The sequence below is a fragment of the Tursiops truncatus genome, chromosome 3, assembly GCF_011762595.2.
Source record: "Tursiops truncatus isolate mTurTru1 chromosome 3, mTurTru1.mat.Y, whole genome shotgun sequence".
NCBI classification, from domain to species: Eukaryota; Metazoa; Chordata; class Mammalia; order Artiodactyla; family Delphinidae; genus Tursiops; species Tursiops truncatus.
Genome location: NC_047036.1, coordinates 74986888 through 75010918, shown reverse-complemented (window position 1 = coordinate 75010918; position 24031 = coordinate 74986888). Strand labels below are relative to the sequence as shown.

At 37.1% G+C, this 24031-nt stretch overlaps 1 protein-coding gene across 10 annotated transcripts in view; it reads left to right on the top strand.

The window, feature by feature from the left end:
* The window catches only part of ARB2A (ARB2 cotranscriptional regulator A), a 427234-nt gene that overhangs the window by 340129 nt on the left and 63074 nt on the right, over nt 1-24031 (top strand). For 6 of the 10 annotated variants that reach the window (XM_033853022.2, XM_073802319.1, XM_033853018.2 and 3 more), the window contains one exon: nt 21460-21516. The exons of the other annotated variants lie outside the window; for them this stretch is intronic. In XM_033853022.2, coding sequence (XP_033708913.1) covers nt 21460-21516 — 57 coding nt within the window. The remainder of the gene's footprint in view (nt 1-21459; nt 21517-24031) is intronic. 10 annotated transcript variants of the gene reach the window in all.

Here is a 24031-nt window from a genome sequence, read left to right as displayed (position 1 = left end):
GTCACTCTGTGTGGAATTCACTTAAATGGAGAAGGAGGGGAAGGTTCGGACTAAAGATTAACTATAATTTTTTAAATCTTAGGTCAGTCCCTCATAAATAACATGAATATTCTACAAGCTTGTTATTCTGCAGTGTAGTTTATGTTGTGGTTACAGTGATTAAAAATCACATTTAAGCTGTAGATTTTGGAGAGGCAGACATCGAAGGGCCTTTCACGGTTTCTGAGGCATCAGGGAACGTTCATTGGGCGTCACGGCCAGCTCCTTTGGCCAAACTTGGCCCCCATGGTGAGGGAAGGTGACCTCTTTAATAAATAATGTAAATTAATTGACATAAATGCCACCTAAAAGCAGGAGTTCAGGTGGGTTTTGTAGCTATATATAATACTATGGGATAAATGAAGCCAGGTCATAGATAACTGGACATTTTTGGCCCCTTGCAGAAATGTTTTAACTGAATTGTATTCTCTGTTTTGTAATCAGCTTGTTAAAAGAAACAATTACATAAAACTCCCCATTACAGCTGTTGTAGATATCTTTTAGGTGAAGTGCTTTTTATTTTTTGGCACATGTTATAAAAAATATAATACTTGTTCAGTATCCTGGTATGGATGGGGGGGGACTGCTCAAGGTGGGAGGCCACAGGCTCCAGCTGAAGGATCACTGTCTCTGCACCCCTGCAACCCATTCAGGGCCCATGATGGGCCAGGGGGTGGCTGACTTAGAGGCAGTAATCCGCTACATCTTATGAGGTTCTCTCCTAGGAGGACCCATAGGAGAAATCCTTCCCAGAATTCAGTTCTTCCCCAGTTATTTTTTTTTTTTTATCATATGAACAATGAAAATCTTATAGTATGTTATTCCAGTGGTTTCCAAACTTTGTTCCACAAGAGCATTACCTGAGCAGCCAAGGCCTCTTTCCTATTACAGTTCATTCAGAATGTCTAGGGTGGGATCCAGGCATCAACCTTTTCAAAGATCCCCAGGTAATCCCCAGTGGTTTCCCATGTTTGAAAACCACTGACATACCCACTGTAGTCTCCTCATAGCTTAAGCCATTTGGGAGCTTAGAGATAAATTTGCATCTCACCTGTAGCAACTAAATAGGACAAATCATATTTGTTCATTATTTTCTTTTCCATTTTTTGTTTTTGCCTTGACTTCTTCAAATGTTTTTGTACTTTCATATAATTTTATATTGTGTTTCTTTCTAATAGAATTATTTAAGTAGAATTTATGTACTATTAAATCCATGTAAGTGTACAATTCAATAATTTTTTAGCAAATTTATAGTTGCACAATTATCACCACAATCCCATTTTAGTATATTTCCATCACCCCAGAAAGTTTCTTTGTGCCCATTTGCAGTCAGTCCTGCTCCCACCCATGGCCCCAGACAACCAGTGATCTGCTCTCTCCATAGATATCATATAAATAGAGTCATACAGTATGTGGTCTTTTATGTCTGGCTTATTTTGCTTACAATGTTTATGAGGTTCAACCATGTGGTAGCACATATCACTAGTTCATTCCTTTTCATTGCTAAATAGTATTCCAGGGCTTCCCTGGTGGCTCAGTGGTTCAGAGTCCACCTGCCGATGCAGGGGATACGGGCTTGTGCCCCGGTCTGGGAAGATCCCACATGCCGTGGAGCGGCTGGGCCCGTGAGCCATGGCCGCTGAGCCTGCGCGTCCGGAGCCTGTGCTCCGCAACGGGAGAGGCCGCAGCGGTGAGAGGCCCGCGTACCGCAAAAAAAAAAATAGTATTGCATTTCGTTTATCTGTTAGCCGGTTGATAGACATTTGAATTCTTTTCAGCTTGGAGCTATTATGTATAATACTGTATAATATATAATACATTCACATATGAATCAGTCCAGACATATATTTTCATTTATCTTGAGTGTAAACTTAGGAGTGGAATTTGTGGGTCATTTGACTAGTTTATATTTAGCTTTTTAAAATTTATTTTTTAATTAAAGTATAATTGATTTACAATATTGTGTTAATTTCTGCTGTACAGAAAAGTGACTCAGTTATACACATATATACATTCTTTTTTATAATCTTTTCCATTATGGTTTATCACAAGATATTGAATATAGTTCCCTGTGCTATACAGTAGGACCTGTTGTTTATCCATTCTATATGTAATAGTTTATATTTAGCTTTTTAAGGAACTATAAAACTTTTTAAAAATGGCTACACTATTTTATATTCACATCAGCAAAATATGAGAGTTCCAGTTTCTTCACATCCTTACCAACACTTGGTATGTTCAGTCCTTTTGATTATAGTCTAGTGGGTGTGTGGTGTTATCTCAATGTGGTTTTAATTTGTGACTACTTGATGTTGAGTGTGGTTTCTTGTGTTTATTAGCCATATGTTTGTTTTCTTTGGTGAAATGTTTCTTTTGCCTATTTTTAAATTTGATGTTTGTCTTATTATTGGGTTGAAGTAATTCTTTATATATTCTGAATACAAGTCTCTTATCAGATGTGTGATTTACAGATGTTTTACCCAAGCTGCAGCTTATCTCTTCTACATGGTATCTTTTGAAGAGAAGTTTTTTATGAGTTCAAAATTTGATGATTTTCAATTTGTCATTCTTTTTTCTTTTATGGATCATGTTTTTGGCATCATATCTAAAAAATCTTTGCCAAACCCAAGGTCACAATGATTATTTGTTGTTTTGTTGCAGAAGTTTTATAGTTTTAGCTCTAACATTTAGGTATGACTCATTTTCAGTTGATTTTTGTGTATGGTATATGGTAAGGATCTAAATTGATTTTTTAGCATGTGGATATCTAATTTTCCCAGCACCATTTGTTGAAAAAAACTATCTTTTCCCCATTGAATTGCCTTGGACCTTTCTCAAAAATCAGCTGACCATAAACTAAGGATTTATTAATAAACTTTAAATTCTGCTCCATTGATCTTTATGGTTGTTTTTCATATGAATGCCATCGTGTTTTGAATATTGTAGCTTTATAGTACATTTTGAAATTAGGTGGTGTAAGTTCTTCTTTGTTCTTTATTTAGATCATCTGTAATTTCTCTTAGCAATTTTTTATTAGTGTTTTAACACGTCTTTTGTAAAATATATTCTTAATTTTTCTTTCTTTTTGATGCTATCATGAGCAGAATTCTTTTCTTAATTTCATTTTCAAATTGTTTATTGCTAGTATAAAGAATTAAAATTGATTTTTGCCTATTGGTTTTGTATTCTGTAACCTTACGAAAAATTCATTAGTTCTAGAATTTTTTGGTGGAATCTTTATGATTTCCTACATATAGGACCATGTCATCTATAAATAAAGACAGTTTATATCTTCCTTTCTAATATGTATGCCTTTCATTTGTTTTTTTGCCTACTGCATTGGCTATAATGTCCTGCACTATATTGAATAGGAGTAGTGACAGCAACTCTAGATTCTGATGTTTTTCCGTTCAGGGTTATTGCTGTTGCTGCAATTTTTTTAAATTGCTATTTTCATTTTAGTCTGGCTTCCTGGAGATCCCCCTTTGCCTGCATAGTTTAATGGCCAGAGTTGGTACAGTCATCCCAAGGCACTGTGGCTCTGGGTGAATCTGTGTGTGAGTTGCAGAATGCATGAAAAATTCTTGCAGTTTTCAAGCCTACCTCAACATTTCATTTTCTCCTGGGTTTTCCTGAGATTTCTGTGCCAGTGCTCATCCTCCCAGCCAGGAGGGATGTGTGGGGATTCATGTAGTCTCTCAGTGGCTTTCTCACTTCCAGGATCTCCCTATTAGATTTCTGACTAGTCCACTGGTCTGCTGCTCACCCCAAGTAAGATCACAACCTCTGTCTAGCAGGGTCATGAGCTTTTGGGGTCAGTTTCCCACCAAGTTCGCTTTATTTGCTTGTTAATACCCTTGGGCATGGGTTTTTCTCCTTCTACTCCAAGTCAAGTCAAGCCCATCTAGCAGCAAAGGTGCAGGTTTTTCACAGCCAATCCCACCCTGGAAGCTCTACCATGCCTACTGAGCTGCCGCTGACACAGATTGCCACTGTTCTTACCTGTAGTTCAGCAGTTTTTCATGAATAAACGCTTCTTAAGTTGTTTGCCTTTGGTTGATTTCTGGAGTGCTGAAATGGTTGCACTTGACGATTTTGTCGACTTTTATAGTTGTATTTGGGGAGAAGATTTGCCAGTCTCTTAGCTTGCCATCACTGGAAGTCCTGCCTGAGCTTCTTTTTGTAAGCCACAAACCCTTTTTGGAACAAGATGAAACATTAACTATATAAATACAGAATAAGATAAAATAAAAAACCAAGCAAGGGTAAAGGAAATATAAGATAGGAAAATAAATTCCTTATGGAGCAACAATAATTTTTAACTCCTATGATAGATTTTCCCAGTGTGCCTAGGAATGGAAGTTTTCTTGGTCTTTCAATAGACAGATTTACTCTATCATAAAATGCAAAAGTCCATTGTATTTTCATTGTCATGAGATCTAAAATAAATTGGAAAAAAAGGTATGTGTCTGACCAGAAAAAACAGAACAAGTTAGATCAAAATGCTACCCTGGGATCCTTTTGGTTTCATTTTATTTTGTTTTCTCCCAAAGGTCAAATCCCCAAACTTGTACAACTGTAGACTGTAGGAATACTTGACAAAATGTGCGGTGATAAAACTGCCAGATTGAAGGTTTCTTAAGTGCTACTGTCCAAAATCACTAGGCATGCTTGTAACTAGTAATTCTTGTCAGAATATACACTCTCAGTGTGTGACTTTTATCTGCAGGTGGCAGAGCATATGTTTTAGCACCAAAAAATGTAAGGTGGCAGAGAGAGGATATTTAATGTGTTGTAACCTATTTTTATTTTTAATTTTTTCTCTTATAGCTGCTTAGTTCCGGTCAAAAGCAGGCTAACTAAAACATTTTCAGATCTTAAGGGCTATATTTAAATTAGGAAAAAAATGGTTCCAAATATAATTGTGTCATTTGTTTTTATTTAACACATGAATCAAGGTTATTGGACCAGCATCTCTCATAAAAGAAAAATACAGTGGTATCTTATGTAACTGAAGTCCAGACAGGGGGTTCTTCTCTTCAAATGGATTTTCTGGTTAAATTATAATTAATCCTTTAAACAGTACAATCACTTTTGTTTTTATCCTTATTATAATAATGCATTTTCCTACTATAGGAAATAGGTACAGCTAGCAGTTATGTATAGCAAACAAGTATCACTTAATATTTTCTAACTAATGTAGTTCTTACTACATGAATCAAAGTTATCATTCTATGCATTAATCATAATTAAGACCTTAGCTAAAGGACAAGAGTTACAAATTCAAACCCCACTGATGAGTGACATTTAGGAATGCAAGCCCAGTGTTGTCAAATTTTTCTAGTTTTCCCAAAGAAGCCAGAAATCTACATATTTATTTGAAATCTCTCTAATTTTAAGTGTTGCAGCTAACTTAAGTTTTTAAAGCTATTGTATAGGTCAAATAAAATAAAAACCATTCAGATCAGGCCCATAGGCAAGCAGTTTACAACCTCTGGTAGGGAAGAATGGTCAGAGCCTCTTCTGACAACAGCCTCTGCCTGATTTCCTGCCACGTATCTCTTGCTCAAAAAAGAAGGTATAGCATGCTTCCCAAATGATTGTCTTCATTATTTTACTGTAGAATTCTGAGACAATGTGTTTTAGCAGAAAATACGCTGAAATGGGCATCCAAAAACCTTGATTCTGAGGCTAATGATATTTTTTAAGCCCTTCCTATGTCAGCCAGGCCCTGCTCTAAGTTCTTTAGACCTATTAACTCATCTAAGTCTAGTTTTGGTTTTGCTCTTCAAAAGTTTTATGTTGGGTCAGTCATTTACCTTCTGTAGATCTGTTTCCTCTATGTGAAAAAGTATAGGATTATATATGACTGAGCTAGAAAATCTGTCAGAACTCTTTCAGCAGGAAAATTCTTTCATCTGGAGAATATGAGGGTTGGATTCAGTGACACAAAAATAAATTGTCAACCAGACTATGGTATTAATTTATATGAGTTTATAGCACTTATATATATAACTCAGTAGAAATAAATGTATATAATCTTCAGTGTATTCACATTCCTTCAATGTGAATATCTAGTGATACTAATATTCTAGTATCATGCTAGAATATTTTAGTTAAGTTGAGAAAGAAGTTTAGTATCCACTCACCATGAGGTTAAAAAGGCCTGCACCCTATCTTCTCACTGAGATTATCATCTCATTGAGGCAGTGTGTCATGCAACTAAAATTTAAATTAAAGCAGAAAATAAGTACCCTGGTGAGCGTTACACACAACAAGGCTTTATTCCAAGGCTAACAGAATAGATGTATGAATATGTGTGTCGTGTCTATGGAAGATGAGACTTGGAAAAAGGGAAAGATTTGAGTTGGAAGGTGCAGAAGACCATTTAACATGGAAAAATATGTCCAAGTCAGAAATTAGAATGTTATCATACGAAAGAAATAGAATGCACATTGCCTTCAGAGTACATATAGAACAATGACAAATTTTACAGAAAAGTCGAGATAATTATTATAATGCACTTTCTAACTTTTACTCTTATGAAGGTGAATGACTATAAAGAATGTATCCCAAAAAAAAAAAAAAAAAGAATGTATCCCAATACAACTCTTATGACTTTGACAGAAAACAAATACTTGCAGTACAGTTGTTAAATAAATCATTTGTTTGCAGCTAACCCTCAAATGGTTCAGGAAAAAAAAGTACATGAAAGCAAAGAAGCACATATGGCAAAATGTTAACAGTTATTGAACCTATGGGAAAGGTATATGGATAATCATTGTACTGTTACAACTCTTATAGGTTTAAATCTTTTTACAATAAAAATTGGGGAGGAAGTAAAAGAGCAGAGAAAAGAAAAAGTCATCCAAATAACTTATAGATCAAAGAATAAATCTAGAAAATACTTAGAACTGTGCCATAATGAAACTACAAATTTATACCCTTAAATGCTTATATTAAAAAAGAATAAATGCTAAAAATTAATGATTTTTTTAATTGAATGTAAAATTAAAATATATTTAAAAATCAAGTTTAATATAGTGACTATGTGTAGATATGTAATTAGGTGCTTTATGAATATTTGGTGAATTTACTTCATTTCAGACTTCCCAAATCTTACCAGGTGGATCTTGCCTTGTATCCTGTAAGCAGAAGAAAAAAAAAAAAAAAAAAAAAAAACTCACTGCTTTTGCACATCAAGAAGGGCAAATATAAAGCAATAAATCCTTTATTTTTTGAATTAAATCACTACATTTTGGTAAGATTTTGTTCACTTATCTAAAGTAAAGTAGAGTTGCTCAGCTTCCAGTGAATTTTGGGCAAAGTAAATTTATTCCCCCATTTGTCCTTGCCGTGTTTTGCCGGAATTGTAAATATATATCTATGATAATATTCTTAACTATCCAGATGATTGAATTATTTCCCACTTCAGTGAGGTGCAGCCAATCAGATGTAGAAATTTTATGAGTTTCAAAAAGAAAACACCTATGGTAGTATCCAATTTTTAATTTCAGTAGGAATTTGTTTCACTAATATCTTTATTCACCAGAATTATAACAAATAAAATGAAAAAAAAATTTTGACCACATTTTAAAAATTGAAGTAAAATTTACATAACATAAAATTCACCGTTATAACCAATTTGAAGTGTACAAATTCAGTGACTTACAGTGCATTCACAGTTTTGTGCAACCGTCACTACTATCTAATTCCAGAATATTTTCATCACTCCAAAAAAGAAACCCCATACCCATTAAGCAGCCACTACCCATTCACCCTTCTCCCGAGCCCCTGGCAGCCACTAATCGGCTTTGTGTCTCTCTGGATTTGCCTATTCTGGACGTTTCATATAAATAGTATTATACAATATGTGGCTTCTTGTGTCTGGCTTCTTTCATTTAGCTTCATGTTTTCAAGGTTCATGTTGTAGCATGTATCAGTTCTTCATTCCTTTTTACTGCTGAATGATATTCTGTTGTATGACTATATACCACATTTTGTCTATCCATTCCTCAGTTAATGGACATTTGGGTTTTTTCCACTTTTTGACTATCATGAGTAGTGCTGCTATGAACATTTATGTACAAGTTTTTGTTTGAATGCCTGTATTCAGTTCCCTTGCTTATATACCTAGGAGTCAAATTGATGGTTCAAAATAGTAATTCTGTGTTTAACTTTTTGAGGAATCACCAAATTGTTTTTCTGGCCACATTTTTAATGTAAGCTTTTAAGGCCAGTTTGTGGGAAGGGAACCTTATAAATTGAAAACCGTCAAAAATTTAGCAATAATCTCAATTACAGAGTTCTTTGAGCTCAAGTCTCTCTTTTGACATTACTAAGCATTTCTCTGCCAGCTTCATTGAGTTTTCACTAGACAGCTTTTATTCTCTGCTCTCTGACCAATAGTTGCTTAATTGAAGAATATGTGGATGGGGGCAGTGGTTACTAGAGTAAAAAGCCTTTGAAATATTTTTTTTCCAATTTTTATCTTCAGTTAAAGAGGACAAATGCTTTACCCTACAATTTAGAAGCGTAATATCTGGAAGTTTCAGACCCTAATCTGATGTGCCTTAAAATAGTTACAAATTAGGGTGATGTCTTCCAAGTGCTCACTGACTGTTTTAAATTTTCTAGTGTGTCCCTGAAAAAAGATCAACAAATCTCCATTAGAATCCATGCCAGAATATTTCTCAACAACTGCTAGCCCTCTATATTTAAAACGTTTGCATTATTTAAATTTCTGAGAAGTTTGAGAATCTCTTGAGAAATTAAAATATTGGACCTTTTAGAATACTAAATGGTTTACATATATGCTGTGAGGTTTTGGCCTATGGTTAGCTTCCCCCATGGAGCTGAAATATTTTGTACCTGGAGTTAAGCCAAATCTTCTGACTTGCATGCATTCAACTTATGGTGCATGCATCCAAGTCCTGGCATTTGAATGGTCTTTTTCCTTCATCTGAATACTTTCTAACTTGAAGAAAAAAATAACACTTTCCATTTAAAACTTGCCTCTCTCCTCTCCTTCCCTTCTTCACCCATAAGCAAATATCTTCATACTCTGTACCTGCAATGCTGTGAGAAGAGAGGGCATCTTGATATTTTCCAACTCAGAAAGATTACCCTCAGGCCTGGGGATCCATGGCAGAGCTCCAGAGAGTTCCATAAACCCTTTGAAATTCTGTATTGAACTGAAGTTATAGGGAGAGAATCATAGCCTTTATCATATTCTCAAAGGGTATATGGTCCCCTCAAAAGTGAAGATCTGGTGGTTTTAACAGTGGCTTGGAGAGCCAACGGACACACTTTCTGTGGTGCCATGACACATTGGATGGTGTGTGATTAAGTCATGAGTATATTTCACTCAGGCTTTCAATGGCAGAGTCGAAGTAATATCAGCGCTGTTTTTGAGGGTTGGATCAAGAGTAGATGCTTATGAAGCTGAAGGTAGTTCCTAGGAATGGATTAAGGAGGGTGGGAATGTTAGGGCACTGACCACTTATGAGGGTGGAATAGGCAGAGGTAACAGCATGTGGGAGAGAGTAATACTATTATCCTGCTCAAAATGCAGCCTTACCTCCTACCCTGAGGCCCCTGGTACTTGTATAGAGTGTCTTCTCCAGCCATCAAAGTATTTCTTTTGCCTATTTGATCATATCATTTGTGTCTTTGAAATAGTTTTACCTTCCATCTCCCTCACTGCTTCCCAGAAACCACTTATGGTCTCACACGAATATCTAAACCCCCTTTTTCAGTTTTAGTTTCTGCTCTGTAGTCTTTATAAAGAGATTCGAATTCTATGAGCCACAGAGAAGTGAGAGTCTTAAGGAATTAAAAAAAAATAGTACTAATAAACAGGAAGCATTGTTAGGTATTATTTTCTTTACTGATGTGTGAAGAGAAGAAGGGAACCAACCCTGTTTGCACACCTGCCGTGAACCATTCACTCTATGTGTATCATCTTGTTTACTCCTCATGGTACATCTCTGCAGTGAGTGTTATGAGCTTTCTTACAGATGAACAAACCGAGGTTCACAAAGTTTATAAGTATGAGATGCTAACCCAGATCTTGTAGCTCTGAACCACTGCTTCCCCTACACCTACCAGAGAGCAGCAGCAGAGAGAGTTCCGGAAGGTTTGTGGTGGCGGCAGCCTTGTGGAAGAGAGCCGGTGGGATTTGTTTTTGAGCTGCATTATATATTTACAAATATACTGTGTATGTATTTAGGGTAATTTGGGAGAAAGCTAATAGACTTTATGAGGAGGCTAAAGTCCCTTGCACATTTGCAAGCTATTTTTTGGTCCTTCCCCTGAAGGACTATGTGCGAGTGATTAGAGTAGAAATGAAACAAGCAGCTGATAAATGGGTAATTTGTAATTGCCATTTTTTGCTGAAACTATTGATGTTTTTCTTTATTCCAGTGAAATGTCCCAAGTAAAAAATGTAGAGAATGTCTTAACAGTTTTAACACGGTGGAAGGTAGAGCAAACAAATGGAGAAAAAAATCCAGGGGAAAGATTAATAATTGAATAATGAAATGGTTAAAACGAATTTGAAAATATCGTTGAACTTTGACAAAGATATACAGTACAATACAATAGATATGGGTCCAAATCCCCTTGGATACTTGTATCTGGAAATCCCAAGAAGTAAAAGGAACATACTAAGAAGGAAACTTTAGAGCAGCAGTGGACTGAGTGAGAGTCGAGAGAATCAAGTCCTTTCCCCATTTCATCCCTACCCAACCCAACCCCATTCCATTAGCAGTTCTGTTGCCTTCCTTTCTTCATTCATTAAAAAAGCATTTACTGAGATCTCCTGTATATCAGACACTATTCTGGTTGCTAGGGATTTGGCAATGATAAGGATAAACAAAATTCCTGTTGCATAGAGTTAAATTTCAAAAGAGGATATAGGTAATAAATAGACAAATTCTATGTGTGTGTGTGTGTGTGTGTGTGTGTGTGTGTGTATAAAACATAGTGGTGTTAGGATAAAAATTAAGTAGGTTAAAGGAGTGAGAGAGTGCCTGGTAAGGGCACAGTAGTGTATTTTAGATAGGGTGGTCAGGAAAGACCTCAGACAAGCTCGCTGGGTTGTATTGTAACTTTTGGGGGCTCAGCCCAGTCTCTTCATACATAAAATGGGAGCATTGCTAGGTGATCATTGAACAGCTTCAAAATTCTGTGCTTTCTTTAAGAGACATATCTTTGGGTCACGTAATCTTTTGTATGTATAAGTTATGGTCTTCACTGTCCATTGATCTCAAAATGTAATAAGAATGTTCATTGATTTCCAAGCTTAATTCCATTTTACATTTAGGGAATTTAAACCGAGAGTTAAATGCCTTCCCAAAGGTTGCATAATGGTAAAAGAAAGATTAGAGCTCTTGATTTCTGCTGTTCTCAGTCTGAAAATTCTGCCTCAGTGTGTGATATAATAAGAAGTGGAATTGCAACGTCAGAGCAGTTCAAAGTAGATTTAAGATGTGTAAGCTATGATAGACTAAAATATGTACAAGTAAAGAATTGGATAGGGCTTCCCTGGTGGCACAGTGGTTAAGAATCCGCCTGCCAGTGCAGGGGGTACAATTCAAGCCCTGGTCCGAGAAGATCCCACATACTGTGGAGCAACTAAGCCCGTGCGCCACAACTACTGAGCCTGCGCTCTAGAGCCTGTGCTCCGCAACAAGAGAAGCCACCGCAATGAGAAGCCTGCGCACCACAATGAAGAGTAGCCCCCCCACCCCGCTCACCACAACTAGAGAAAGCCCGCGCACGGCAACAAAGACCCAAGACAGCCAAAATTAAATAAATAAATTTATTTTAAAAAAAAAGAATTGGATAAGTATATCCCACTGCAATCATTTATGGCAGGCAAGTAAGCCATGTGATATGTTTTAAACCAGTAAAATGGCAAACCCCCTCCAAGAAAATCTATAATTTTAATCAAAAGTTTGTTTCAGTCATTGAAATTCTGTTATTGCTGCTTACGAACATTAAAGTCAATCAAAACATCAGTAGCTTTGCAAGATCAATATTTTTAATATGTTTGCATTGCAGTACTGCAGATTTTTGGCTAATGGATCGCACCCATATTGATTTCCATGGGAAATGTTAGTCTGATACTGAAATAATTTAAAAAAAAAACACACACAGGGATTATCGGTTTGGAATTTCTAAGGAGATAGAAGTATAAAAATTGGTTATTGACCAAATTGCTTGGAGTGAGTGAACCTTGGGCACTTGCAATAAACTTGTAGCACTCAGTCATTACTGAATACTACCTTAGTCCCTTAAACTGAAAATCAATCAATAACCTATTATAACAATGCAAATTGTGGGGAAATAACATACTAGACATGTAAGAGTCACATTTTATCAAAACAGATATGCATAAACATGTATATGAGCATATTGAAAATAGGTCTACTGAAACATAGTGACTGATTTTGACTTTGAAATTCCTCCTGAAGCTAGTTTGAGTAGCATTTTTAAAGGGAGAAACTGCTACAGAATAACAGTAAAAAGAAGCATACAATTATTCTATGAACAATAATGAAAGTGCAAACACTACAACATGTCAAATGACAGATTCCGTTATTTCGATTCAGAGCAAGATTACAGTGGTGACTCTGTTCTCAAAGCACTGGAATAATGCATGCAAAATTAGATTAGATACAAACACATTCCCCACAATATGAATCTAATGCACATTACATTTCTCTTGGTTTTTAGCCTTTCGTTAGGAGAACCATATTTTCATCTACAAAGTTTACTCTGTGTTTTCATTTGGTTACCATTATAAATTTATGAACTCTTTATCTCTCAAAGACAACCTAGTGTTTTGGAGAGAGAGAACATTTTTTTTGATGCACAGTATAAGTTCAGATCAGTATAATAGTACTTAGTACCAGTTACACATATTTTTGTATGTTTCTATTTACTTAATTTTTTAAATTGTGTTATTTATATATTATAGAAACATTTATTTGCTTTGAGAGGAACATGGAATTAAAAGATAGAACTAAAAATTAGTAATAACTGTTGAATTTTGTTGCCATCTCTATAAGCCTGGTCAGTGTTATTCTAATAAATTGAGCTCTCTTTATAAATAGAAAACTGATCATGACACCTTCTCCTGCATGAGATGGTAACACTCATCAAATAGCATTATTAGTCCATTTCAAATCAGCGTTAATCTTTAATCACTATTTTTCCCAAATTTCTTTCATCCTATTCTGACTTATTTTTATCTTTTATCATTATTACTAGCATCACTCTCAAATTCAGTTGATAAAATCTTTGTTCTTCCTATTCTTTTTGAAATTTATACCTTAATGTGACTTTCCTCAAACATTGTGTCCCCCACCCCCATCAGTTAAGCTGTTAGGATATTCCGTGTTGATGGGTCCAGCCTTCAGAATGATTTATGAGACATGGAACTTCACTGTTATCTAATGTTGTGTACATACCTGAAAATAACCAAGTTGTACAGCAAAGATGTTTACACGTAAGCTATATAAATATTCATACAGTTTTTGCTAAATCACGCAATGGCTTTCTGCTATAGATATTATTAGAAAAGTATTCATGGTCTTAAAAATGTTAGGATTCTAATTCCGTTGCCTGCCATTTCCACATTTTCATATACAATTGCTCTTCCTGTTGTTTATGTCTTTCTAAGAATTCCAACTGGAATTTGTGTCACTTATCATTGTCAGAGGATGCTATTTCTAAAACAGATAGAATTTGTGCAATCCCCAGTTAGAATTTCCAGTTGTCTAACTAGTCAAGGAGCGGGGCATGATGAAAATGGGAAATCATCAGCTCTTAGAAATCCAGCAGAGCAAACACTTAGTTCTGCAAGGCTCCACAGTCCATTCCCACACCCACACGCACCTTTATTCTGCGCTCATCTAGGTGTTTTATCTAGGTCAGTAGTGCAGTTCCTACTCAGGATGGTTATCATCTGACAACTCTCTGGTAGCCTGGAAGAAGTCATGTAATCTGTGATTTGGTCCAGAGCATCCCTGGTGTTTTTACGGACTCTAAGTAAGAGCCAAACAGACTTCTATCTGTGAAGGTAGTATCTGAGAGCAGGGCTGAGTCTCTAGAGGACAGATTCTTTTAATGAATTTATGGACCCAGGACACTGAACAAGATCTGCTGCACTCAATAGACAGCACTCAAAACAGATCATTCTCTAATTTATTGAGAATGTCGGAAGTCAGGGGAGAGAGGATTCCGAAGAGCTGTTCCTAGTGCAGACTTTTTATATTAATGGGCTAGTGAATACCAATGTCAGAAGTTCATACCACAGTCTGAGCAAGATGATTTGATTTTAATTTTTAGACAAAACTGACTTTCTGCATTCTAAGTCATGCTGATAAAAACTCATCCTAGAATCAAACTATTCAGATAGTCCATACCAAGCTTTACCTATAAGCAGCTAGAACATACCTGAAGATCTTTATTCGTTAACAAATTATTACACAGGCATGCTGCTCAGAATGTGTGTAAGATAGTAGTTAAGAGCACAGACTCTGCATGTACCACAATGTTCATTGCAGTTCTATTTACAGTAGCCAGGACATGAAAGCAACCTAGGTGTCCATTGACAGATGAGTGGATGAAGAAGATGTGGCACATATATACAATGGAATATTACTCAGCCATAAAAAGAAACGAAATTGAGTTATTTGTAGCGAGGCCGATGGACCTAGAGACTGTCATACAGAGTGAAGTAAGTCAGAAAGAAAAAAACAAATACCGTATGCTAACACATATATATGGACTCCAAAAAAAAAAATGGTTCTGGAGAACCTAGGGGCAGGACAGGAATAAAGACTCAGGCATAGAGAATGGACTTAAGGACGCGGTGAGGGGGAAGGGTAAGCTGGGATGAAGTGAGAGAGTGGCATAGACATATATACACTACCAAATGTAAAATAGCTAGTGGGGAGCAGCCGCATAACACAGGGAGATCAGCTTGGTGCTTTGTGTCCATCTAGAGGGGTGGGATAGGGAGGGAGGGAGGGAGACACAAGAGGGAGGAGATATGGGGATGTATGTATATGTGTAGCTGATTCACTTTGTTATACAGCAGAAACTAACACACCATTGTAAAGCAATTATACTCCAAAAAAGATGTTAAAAAAAAAAAGAGCACAGACTCTGAACCCATACTGCCTGAGTACTTACCCTGTCTCTGCCACTTTCTATCTCTGTGACCTTGGACAAGTTGCCTTATTTCTCAGTGCTTCATTCCTTCACTTATAAAACGATGATAATAATGGGGCTGACCTCATATGGTGGTGTGAGGATTACATACACGTTAAGTGTTTACTACTTGATTCTATATAAACTCTGATGTCTATGTTGTTGGGAGTAGAAATGAAAGACTTTAATCTCCAGTAGTTTTCTCTCTAAAATCACATCTCCTATAATCTGGGAGAGATGCTCCTATCCTCTGCCCCGATGGCACCCTGTACCACCCCTATCATAGTGTATATTACTATATGGTTATCTATTTATTGATACTTGTCTTTCCCACCTCCATTAAGTTCTAAGCTTTGTGAGGACAAAAACTGTGTCTATCTTTTTATCATTATTCTTTCAATGCCTTGCATATAGTTTGTATTCTGTAAATAATTACTAGATCAGTGTTAAATAGAACGTGATTTTTCTAAGTATCCCAAATATTAGAGTATTCATCTATAGAGTTTTGCTTTGACTATGTTAGTTTCCTGGTTTCATCAGAGACTGACATGCCATGAATGATTGATTGCAACTTCTTTGCACTGGCCTCTGCCTAGAATGTTCTACCTTTAGATATCCACAAGGGTCACCCCCTCATTTCCTTCAGGTATTTATTAAAATGTCACCTCCTCAATAATTCCTATCCTGACTACCTTATTTAAAATTGCATCTCTGCCTCTTCTCTGTGCTGTTTTGTTTTTCTATAACATTAATGACAGTCCAAAACTCTATATATTAGGGTGATTTGTTATGTTTATAATTCGTTATTGGCCTCTCCTACCCCCGCTGGAACGTGAGTTTTGTTAGTTTTGCTCAGATATATCTCCGGCATCTGGACGAGTGCTTGACACAGAATAAGCAAGCGTTTTTAAAATGTATGCTGAATTCATTAATAAATTCAGTGCCTTGGTGCTGCCAATTTAGAAATAAGTGAAAGCAAAATTACTATGCAAGGATAATCAACAAAGGATTAGAAACAAGACACCTTGAGTTCTATCTTGAGATCAATTGTGTATAGTTTATGACTTTGTTAAACGTACATACTTCAGACCTCTCTGAGCCCTTTAACCCAGCCTCCAAATTCTGAAAATCATCCTTACTAAAATATTCCTCCCGTGGTCACTCTGAGGGATGTATTGCAAGTTATTTTATAAAATATTATATGTCTGAGATTATGCCATCAAAGTAATATGGGATCCAAGTGTTAGAGGCATTTTTTTTTAATGGTTAAGCCCTAAAGCAAACTGCTTCTTTAAATATGTGAATATGAGCTTTCCATAGAACATGAATGCAGAATCTCTGCAAGGTCTTAATTAAGAGAAATTAAAATATCTATATTAAAATATACTTCATTCTACCCACTTGGTAGGGGTTTTATTTGTAAAAAAAAATTATTTTACATGTAATGGCATAAAACGCTACATTGTACCAATATTAACAGGGAAAATGTGCCATGCTGAAGTGGTAAGAAACAATGCGATCTATAAATTCCCTGCATTATTTTTGTTTAAAAACGTTTTTCATTAAGATTAAACTTTCACTTGGGTGGTTGTTTGAATTAATTATGGAGGCATCACACAAACATAAAATTGAGCAAGAAAATTACGTAAGAAATAGAAAGGAGTTGTATGTGAGGCACTTATTAAAAAATATAAAGGCTCCATGTCATACATGAGGTGACATTTTCATTCAGTTTGCTGTTTGTAGGATTATTTAGCTACTTAAATAATGGTGTCGTAAAATGATTTAAGTAAGCTTATGTTAATAAGAAGGAAAGTTTTAAACAAAAGATTTAAAGACTATAAGTGCTTACTCAAGGGGTAAGCAAGACCAGCGTTATATACCAAAGCAAGGTAACTCCCAGATGTTCATAAAGGCGAGAGATATGCATAAAGTATCAAAACCCAAAGGGAAAAGCAAACAAATGAGAGAACCAGTAGTTATTAGGACAGATGAGATGGAGCTATCTCATAGCATAAGATTTGAAAAGAGAATAGGTATAAAGATGAATAAGAACTAAATAAATGTGAAAATAGGCAGATGGATTATCCTTTTTCTCAACATGACAGGAAGATCTAACCAAACTTGTCTTTTTAAATGAGAAAAAGTAATATGAGAAGAGAGCTGTTTGTATGGCAGGCACTGTAGTATTTTTGATTCATATTTTCCCACCAAAAAATAATCTCTCTTTTCTCCCATTCCCCATATTAGTCTCTCTATGACCACTGGTAAATTTAAATATTATCTACGATGAGTAACATATTAAAATAATAACATCCCCCCCATGCAACAATAATTATTGAGCACTTATAACATGTGCAGAATATTCTGCTTTTCATAGAATAAAGGACAGTAGGAAGGAGATAAAATTTTATAAATTTAATAATTCAAGGAGAAAGAAATAAGGATCACAAGGCAGAGACTGATATAAGTAATAGAAAAATTTGGAAGAAGGTGTAATTCTATCTAATTATAAGAGCCAACAAGACATTCGGGGATTGAGGAGGGAAGGTCTATTAAGCCTGAACCCAGAAAGATGGGTAGGATTTGGAGATTCACAGAAGGGAAGAAGAATATTTCAGTGAGGATTGTCAACAGGAGCAAGGGCTAGAAAGTATAGAATATGTTACATAAGAATTGACAATAGCAAGAGGGGAGTTTGGTAGATGCATCATGAGTGTGAATGGAGAATAAGGAAAATAAAGTTATAAATTTTTTGGCAGTGATATGACAGAGGATATTAAATGATAGGCTGAGGGGGCGGGGTATGTTTTTTTTCTTTAAGGCCGTAGGAGCAAAGGTGTTTAAGTAAGGAAATGAACTATCAGAGCTGTACTTCAAAAAGATTGATCTAGCAGCTATGAGTAAAATATATTGAGAAGGAAAGTCTGAAGATAGGGAAAATGCAGCCTAAAGGTCATTATTGTCATCCCTGCAAAAGGTAATAAGACCTAAATGCTGATGACGAGAGTGAAAATGAAGAGAGGGGATAGAATCCAAATACATACAGGAATAGAATCCATGTGACTTGGCCATGAGAGTCATCTTGAGTTTTTTCTTCAAACAGGTCAGTCAGCTATTTAGTGAAATCACTGAAAGAATCGGACACAAGGAAGTATCATGGAGGTTCAGGAAAGATTTCATGCATAGGAATGCCTACAAGTCAAGATATTGCAGTGATGGACCACGAACAGCTTTAAGACACTTGGTGTTTGAGAGGTAGATAGAGAAGAAGGCATGGAAACTGAGACTTGAAATTAAACTCCTTGCATTCAAACTTTATATATTTTTTAATTATTTCAGAATTCAGATAGTCTTGCCCTCTTCTAAGATTACCAAGCCTTTAGGATACTTTCATTTGGAAGCAAATGATTGATTTTGCAGAGCAAAGTTATCCCAGAGCTGTAGTACGGAGGAGTGCCATAGATTGAGAGATGGTTAAATGAAGATAATCTGATTTGATGGGGGATATATGGGGTAGATACCAGACTAGGTCTTGACAATTTCTTCTGATTGGTTACCACAGTGACTATATTCCAACTATGTCCATTTAGTAATAAATGCTGCCAATTTCAATCTGTGCATTACTACAAAAATATCGTTCTGATATGTTTGCACTTTTTGACTCCATGTTCCATTCCAATTTGTCTTTCTTAGGAAGTTAAGCATAATTTAGTCCACTTGTTGTTTCCACAATAGTTCTGTGTCTTTTTCCACTCAAGAAGTAAGCACATTGAAGGAAAAATAGGTTTTGAATAGCCTCCTCAAACATTCATTATTTTTTATGATGATTTTGAAACTTAAGAGAAAAAAAACATTAAGTCAAGAAAAAAGTAAGGCTGTTACATTGGTTTTGAGGAGGCACTGTTCTTTAATAGCCCAAGCCACTTCCAAGTAATGCTGAAAAAGTCTTCAAAACGTTATACAAAGCTCAGGTTTATATCAGTTTTCGTGTTCTGGTGATCTGCTTCTGTATAACAAACCATCTAAAAATGTAGTGGCCTAAAACAACAACCTGTTATCTTTCACGGTCCCATGGGTTGACTGAGCTAGCTGGGAGGTTCTTGCCTGGGATCTCTCATATGGTTCGAGTCAAATTCTCATTGGGGCCGGAGTCATCTGAAAGGTCACTGAGCTGGACACCCAGAGGAGCTCATTCACAGCTGGCAGCTGATGCTAGCTCTTGGCTGGGAATTCAGCCGGGGCTGTCTACTGGAGCACTACACGTGACCTCTCCATGTATCTTGGGCTTCCTGACGCATGTGCTGGGTTTCAAGAGGGAGCATTCAAAGAGCAAGTAAGTACTCCAAGAGTCCCAGACAGTAGCTGCAGAACTTATGACCTAGCCTCAAAAGTCAGGCAGCATCACTTCTACCATATTCTGTGTTCAAAAAGAAAGTTATGAGGGCAGCTCACATTCAGGGAGAGGAGGCTGTACAAGGGCGTTAATACTGTGAAGCATGGTTGATGGTAGGGATGGACGAAGTGAAGGAGAGGAAGTACCTGTCTTGAGGAACTAGCTCATGTACAGTTAAGCAATAAAGCAGGATTACCAGGGGGAAAATAGACCAGTATCCGGTAGGTATGGGTATTACTGAACCATATTTCTGCTGCTTGTGCAGTTGATGGTCTTCATTTACTCCGTTCCTTTTGGAGAGGTTACCAGTGTTTCATCCTAGCCTGATCTCAGATTCTACATCTGTTTTCCTAGTTCCATTTCTTTAAGCATCCTCAGATCCTTTATCGCTAGACCTGAACGTCTCCAAAGATGTCCAGACATGGTAACATACGAAACATTTCTCATAGTTCATTGCTTCTTCTTATCTCTTTGCCTCTGGTCCTTCTGCAAGACTGAGCACAGGCAAGGTACCATTTTATCTTCAAGGTTTATTCAGCTAGCATTAATTTAAGTACCGTTTTCTTATCACAGGAGACACAAAGAAGCATAAGCCAGCTTAAGGTACCAACAAACCAAAAGAAGAAAAATGCCTGTATTAGCTAGGTAAAGCTAAGCTGCCCTAACAAAAAGACCCCAGATAGATAGAGAATATAGAAGTTCATTTCTTTCACATGAAACAGTCCAAGGTGGGCATTCCAGATAAGCAGATGGCATCACCCCCCACAGCCAGGTTCAGGGACCAGGTTCCTTCCATCCTATTTCTTGACCACCACCTAGGCAGTATTGTCATCTGCATGGTCACAGCTGGGTTGCAGATTCATCAGTATTCTAGACCTCAGGAAGAGACGATAAGAGCACAGAGGAGTCTTACCCACTTCCTTAAGGCATTGGCCAGAAGTGACACAAATTCCACACTTGTTAACATTGGAAAGGATGTAGTGAAATGGCCACACCTGGCAAAGAAGGCTGGAAAATGTAATGTGCTGGGCATCCACGTGCTTTGTTTTAATTGTTTTAGCAAAGGTTTTCAGGAACGGTTACCAGTCCCCACAACAGCATGTAAATAAATGATTACAAAGCAATGTGGTAAGTATTACACTAGGAAAACACGTGAAGTGCTATGAACGCGCAGTGGGAAGTCACTGGCTTCACCGGAAGTAAAATTTGAACTGCTTCCGGAAGTAATGACTAGAGAAAAATAGGGCATTCTACACAGGAAAATAAGATCTTATGCCCAAGTACAGAATACAGACTAGCTTCGAGGGTTTCAGGGAATGGAAAAATTTAGTATGGCTGAGCGCAAGTGCCCATGAGATGAGGAGTTATGGGAAATAAGGTCTATAATATAGAGAGGATTCTGCTAAGGAGTAGCTTGGACTTTATCCTCTAGGGATAATGAGGATCCACCAGAATTTTATGAGTTTAGGACTAGCATGATCAGGTTGGTGGTGGTGATGTGAGGATAGACTGGAGGAGAAGAGATTAAACGAGATGAGACCAGTTAGAGGTATATTCAGGGAGGTCGTGATGAGAATTAAAGTGGTTATCATGGAGATGGGAGAGGAAGGAGTACATTGCTAGGCAACAGAGACTGCAACTTGCTGCTTAAATGAGAAAGAGAAATGAGTGCTTCCTACTTTTACAAGGTGGATGATCAGTGATGCCGTTAGCCAATACAAGCCCAAGAGGAGAAAAGTTTACTAGGGCAAGATTTTTCATTTGTTTTTGGACATAAAGAAATTTTTCGTATCTACCAGATATCTACATTTCTGACCCATTTTTGCTGCGCGTGAGGATAAGGAAAAGAACAGAGGGTAAGTCTAAGGACTGACTTGACTCCAAACAAATTTCTTTATTTTTTAATTATGTGAGCAAACATCTGGGAGAATGTTGTTATCTTAGCATATGGGGAAGCAATTTGGCCTAGTCTAATCTGGGACAGTAAGACTTCTAATGATTCATCACCACTTTTACAATGACAGAGTAAAGCATGCAGCACTGTGGGTTTTGACACAATACTCATTCATGTTCAGCCACTCTGCACCTCCATATGCCAGGTTCTGTACTAAGTACTAAGGACACAACTCTAAAACAACAAACACAGTCCCTGCTCTCAAAAAGCTAAGGACTGAAAGGTGTAAGAGTTAGCTACTTTGTTTGGTGAGGGTGGAATTATGTGTAAGGGCTAAGGGTAGGGGCTCAGAAAATAGTTTTCCAGGTTCTAGGCAAAGACAAAGGCAAGAGAATACATTGTACGTTTGAGGACTGAAGAAAGTTCAGTATTGCCGTAGAGTAGAGTATGAGGGTAGAGTTGTGAAAAGAAGTGAGACTGGAGAGTGAGCAGGAGGAACTAGATTGTGGCGAGCCTCCTAAACCTTGTAAGAGAACTTGGAAAGAAGGCTTCTAAGAAAGGGAATGGGGCTCCCCTGTTGGCACAGTACTTAAGAATCCACCTGCCAATGCAGGGGACATGGGTTCGACCCCTGGTCCGGGAAGATACCACATGCTGCGGAGCAACTAAATCCGTGCACCATAACTACTGAGCCTGCGCTCTAGAACCTGCAAGCCTCAGCTACTGATCCCACATGCCACGACTACTGAAGCCCACATGCCTAGAGCCTGTGCTCCACAACAGGAGAAGCCACCACAATGAGAAGCCCACATACCGCAATGAAGAGTAGCCCCTGCTTGCAGCAACTAGAGAAAGCTCGCGCAAAGCAACAAAGACCCAACACAGTCAAAAATAAATGAAATAAATAAATTTATTTTTTTAAATAGACTTAAAAAAAAAGTAAAGGAAAGAAAGGGACTGTAATTCTAGGGAATATCATTCCAGCTCTGATAAGGGGAATATATTGGAGGATGATGGGAAGATGAGACTAATCAAAACTAGTTGGATTATGATGACCAGGATGAGACAGTGGAGATGGAGAGAATATTTTGATGTGAGGAGAGTCAACGGGACCTGAATTGGTATTAGAATGGAAAGCATCAAGGTTGGCACCCAAATTTTTTTGATTTGGGCAACTGTGTGGATGTTCTCTCATTAACAGAGAAACTGAAGTCAGGAAGAGAAGCACGTTTGTGGGGGAATGATTAGCTCAGTTTTGACATGCTGAGTTGGCAGCGCCTACAAGACTGCCAAGTAGAAATGAACTACGCTATTAGATATATTGACTGAAACTCAAGAGATAGAGATTTGCAAGTGATTGGACTGAAGAACTCACCCTCAGAGGGCATGTTCAGTGAGAAGCCCAGCAAATGATGGCTGTGCAGCAAGGTCCTTGAGGAGCAGCACAGAAGGAGACCTCTGAGAACTAAGGAAGAAATCAGAGGAAGGAATACCAGGGGAAGAGAAATGCTCTGAGTCAGAGGGCTGGTAGACAGTATCGAATGCTATTAAAGGATCCTGAAAAAGCAAAAGTGTTATTAATTATTTTAATTGCTCTCATCTACAAAAAACAACTAAATTTGGGTTTACTTGATAAGCAGGAACGTTGAACATACTTTTATATAATTATTGGCTATTTATATTTATCTTATAAATTACCAGATCTTTTTCTATTGAATCTTTATCATTTTCTTATTGATTTGTAGGAGTTCTTAATAAATGATGGATAACAATCCTTATTATATGTGGTATATATTTTGCCTTTTATCTTTGCATTTTGCTTATGGGGTGGTTCTTTTTTTTTCATACAGAAGTTTTTAATTTTTATGGAGCCAAAAATGTCAGTCATTTTTTCTGTAGTTTCTGGTCTTGTTTTTATGCCTTAAATCCCACCCCATAATTATACACATTCTCTTTTATTTTCCTCTAGTACCTTTTTGATTTTTTTATTCTTTAAATCATAATATCTGGAGAGTTGTCTAAGATTACATAGTACAGTGGCTGAGCAGGGCTGAGGGCCCAGTTATGGCTGATGATGATTTGTTTGTAGGGGCAACAGTGTGTTACCCAGAGAAGCCAGTCAGCTGGGTTCATCCAACCTCGGGGTTTTCCAGGCAAGTGCACTTCATGGACAGTGAGGCAAGGTAGTGTAGGAAAACATATTGAAATGTTGGGCCATGGACTCTAAGCAGTTAAGGAGGGAAGTGAAAACAGAAAAAGTCTAGTAGGGAAAAAGGAGAGTGAATGAACTAGGAGCCCTATAAGATTGTTGTTGTTTTTTTTTAAGGTTGGATAAAGGGATTATTTGAGTAAGATGGTTAGAAAGATAGGAGGTTGTAGTCAAATTGGAGGAATGTCTAAATTTATTATTGCAGAAGAGTGCTGCAATGACCAGAGGTAAACATGAAGAATGGGTAGTTGAGTGGAGTGAAGAAGGT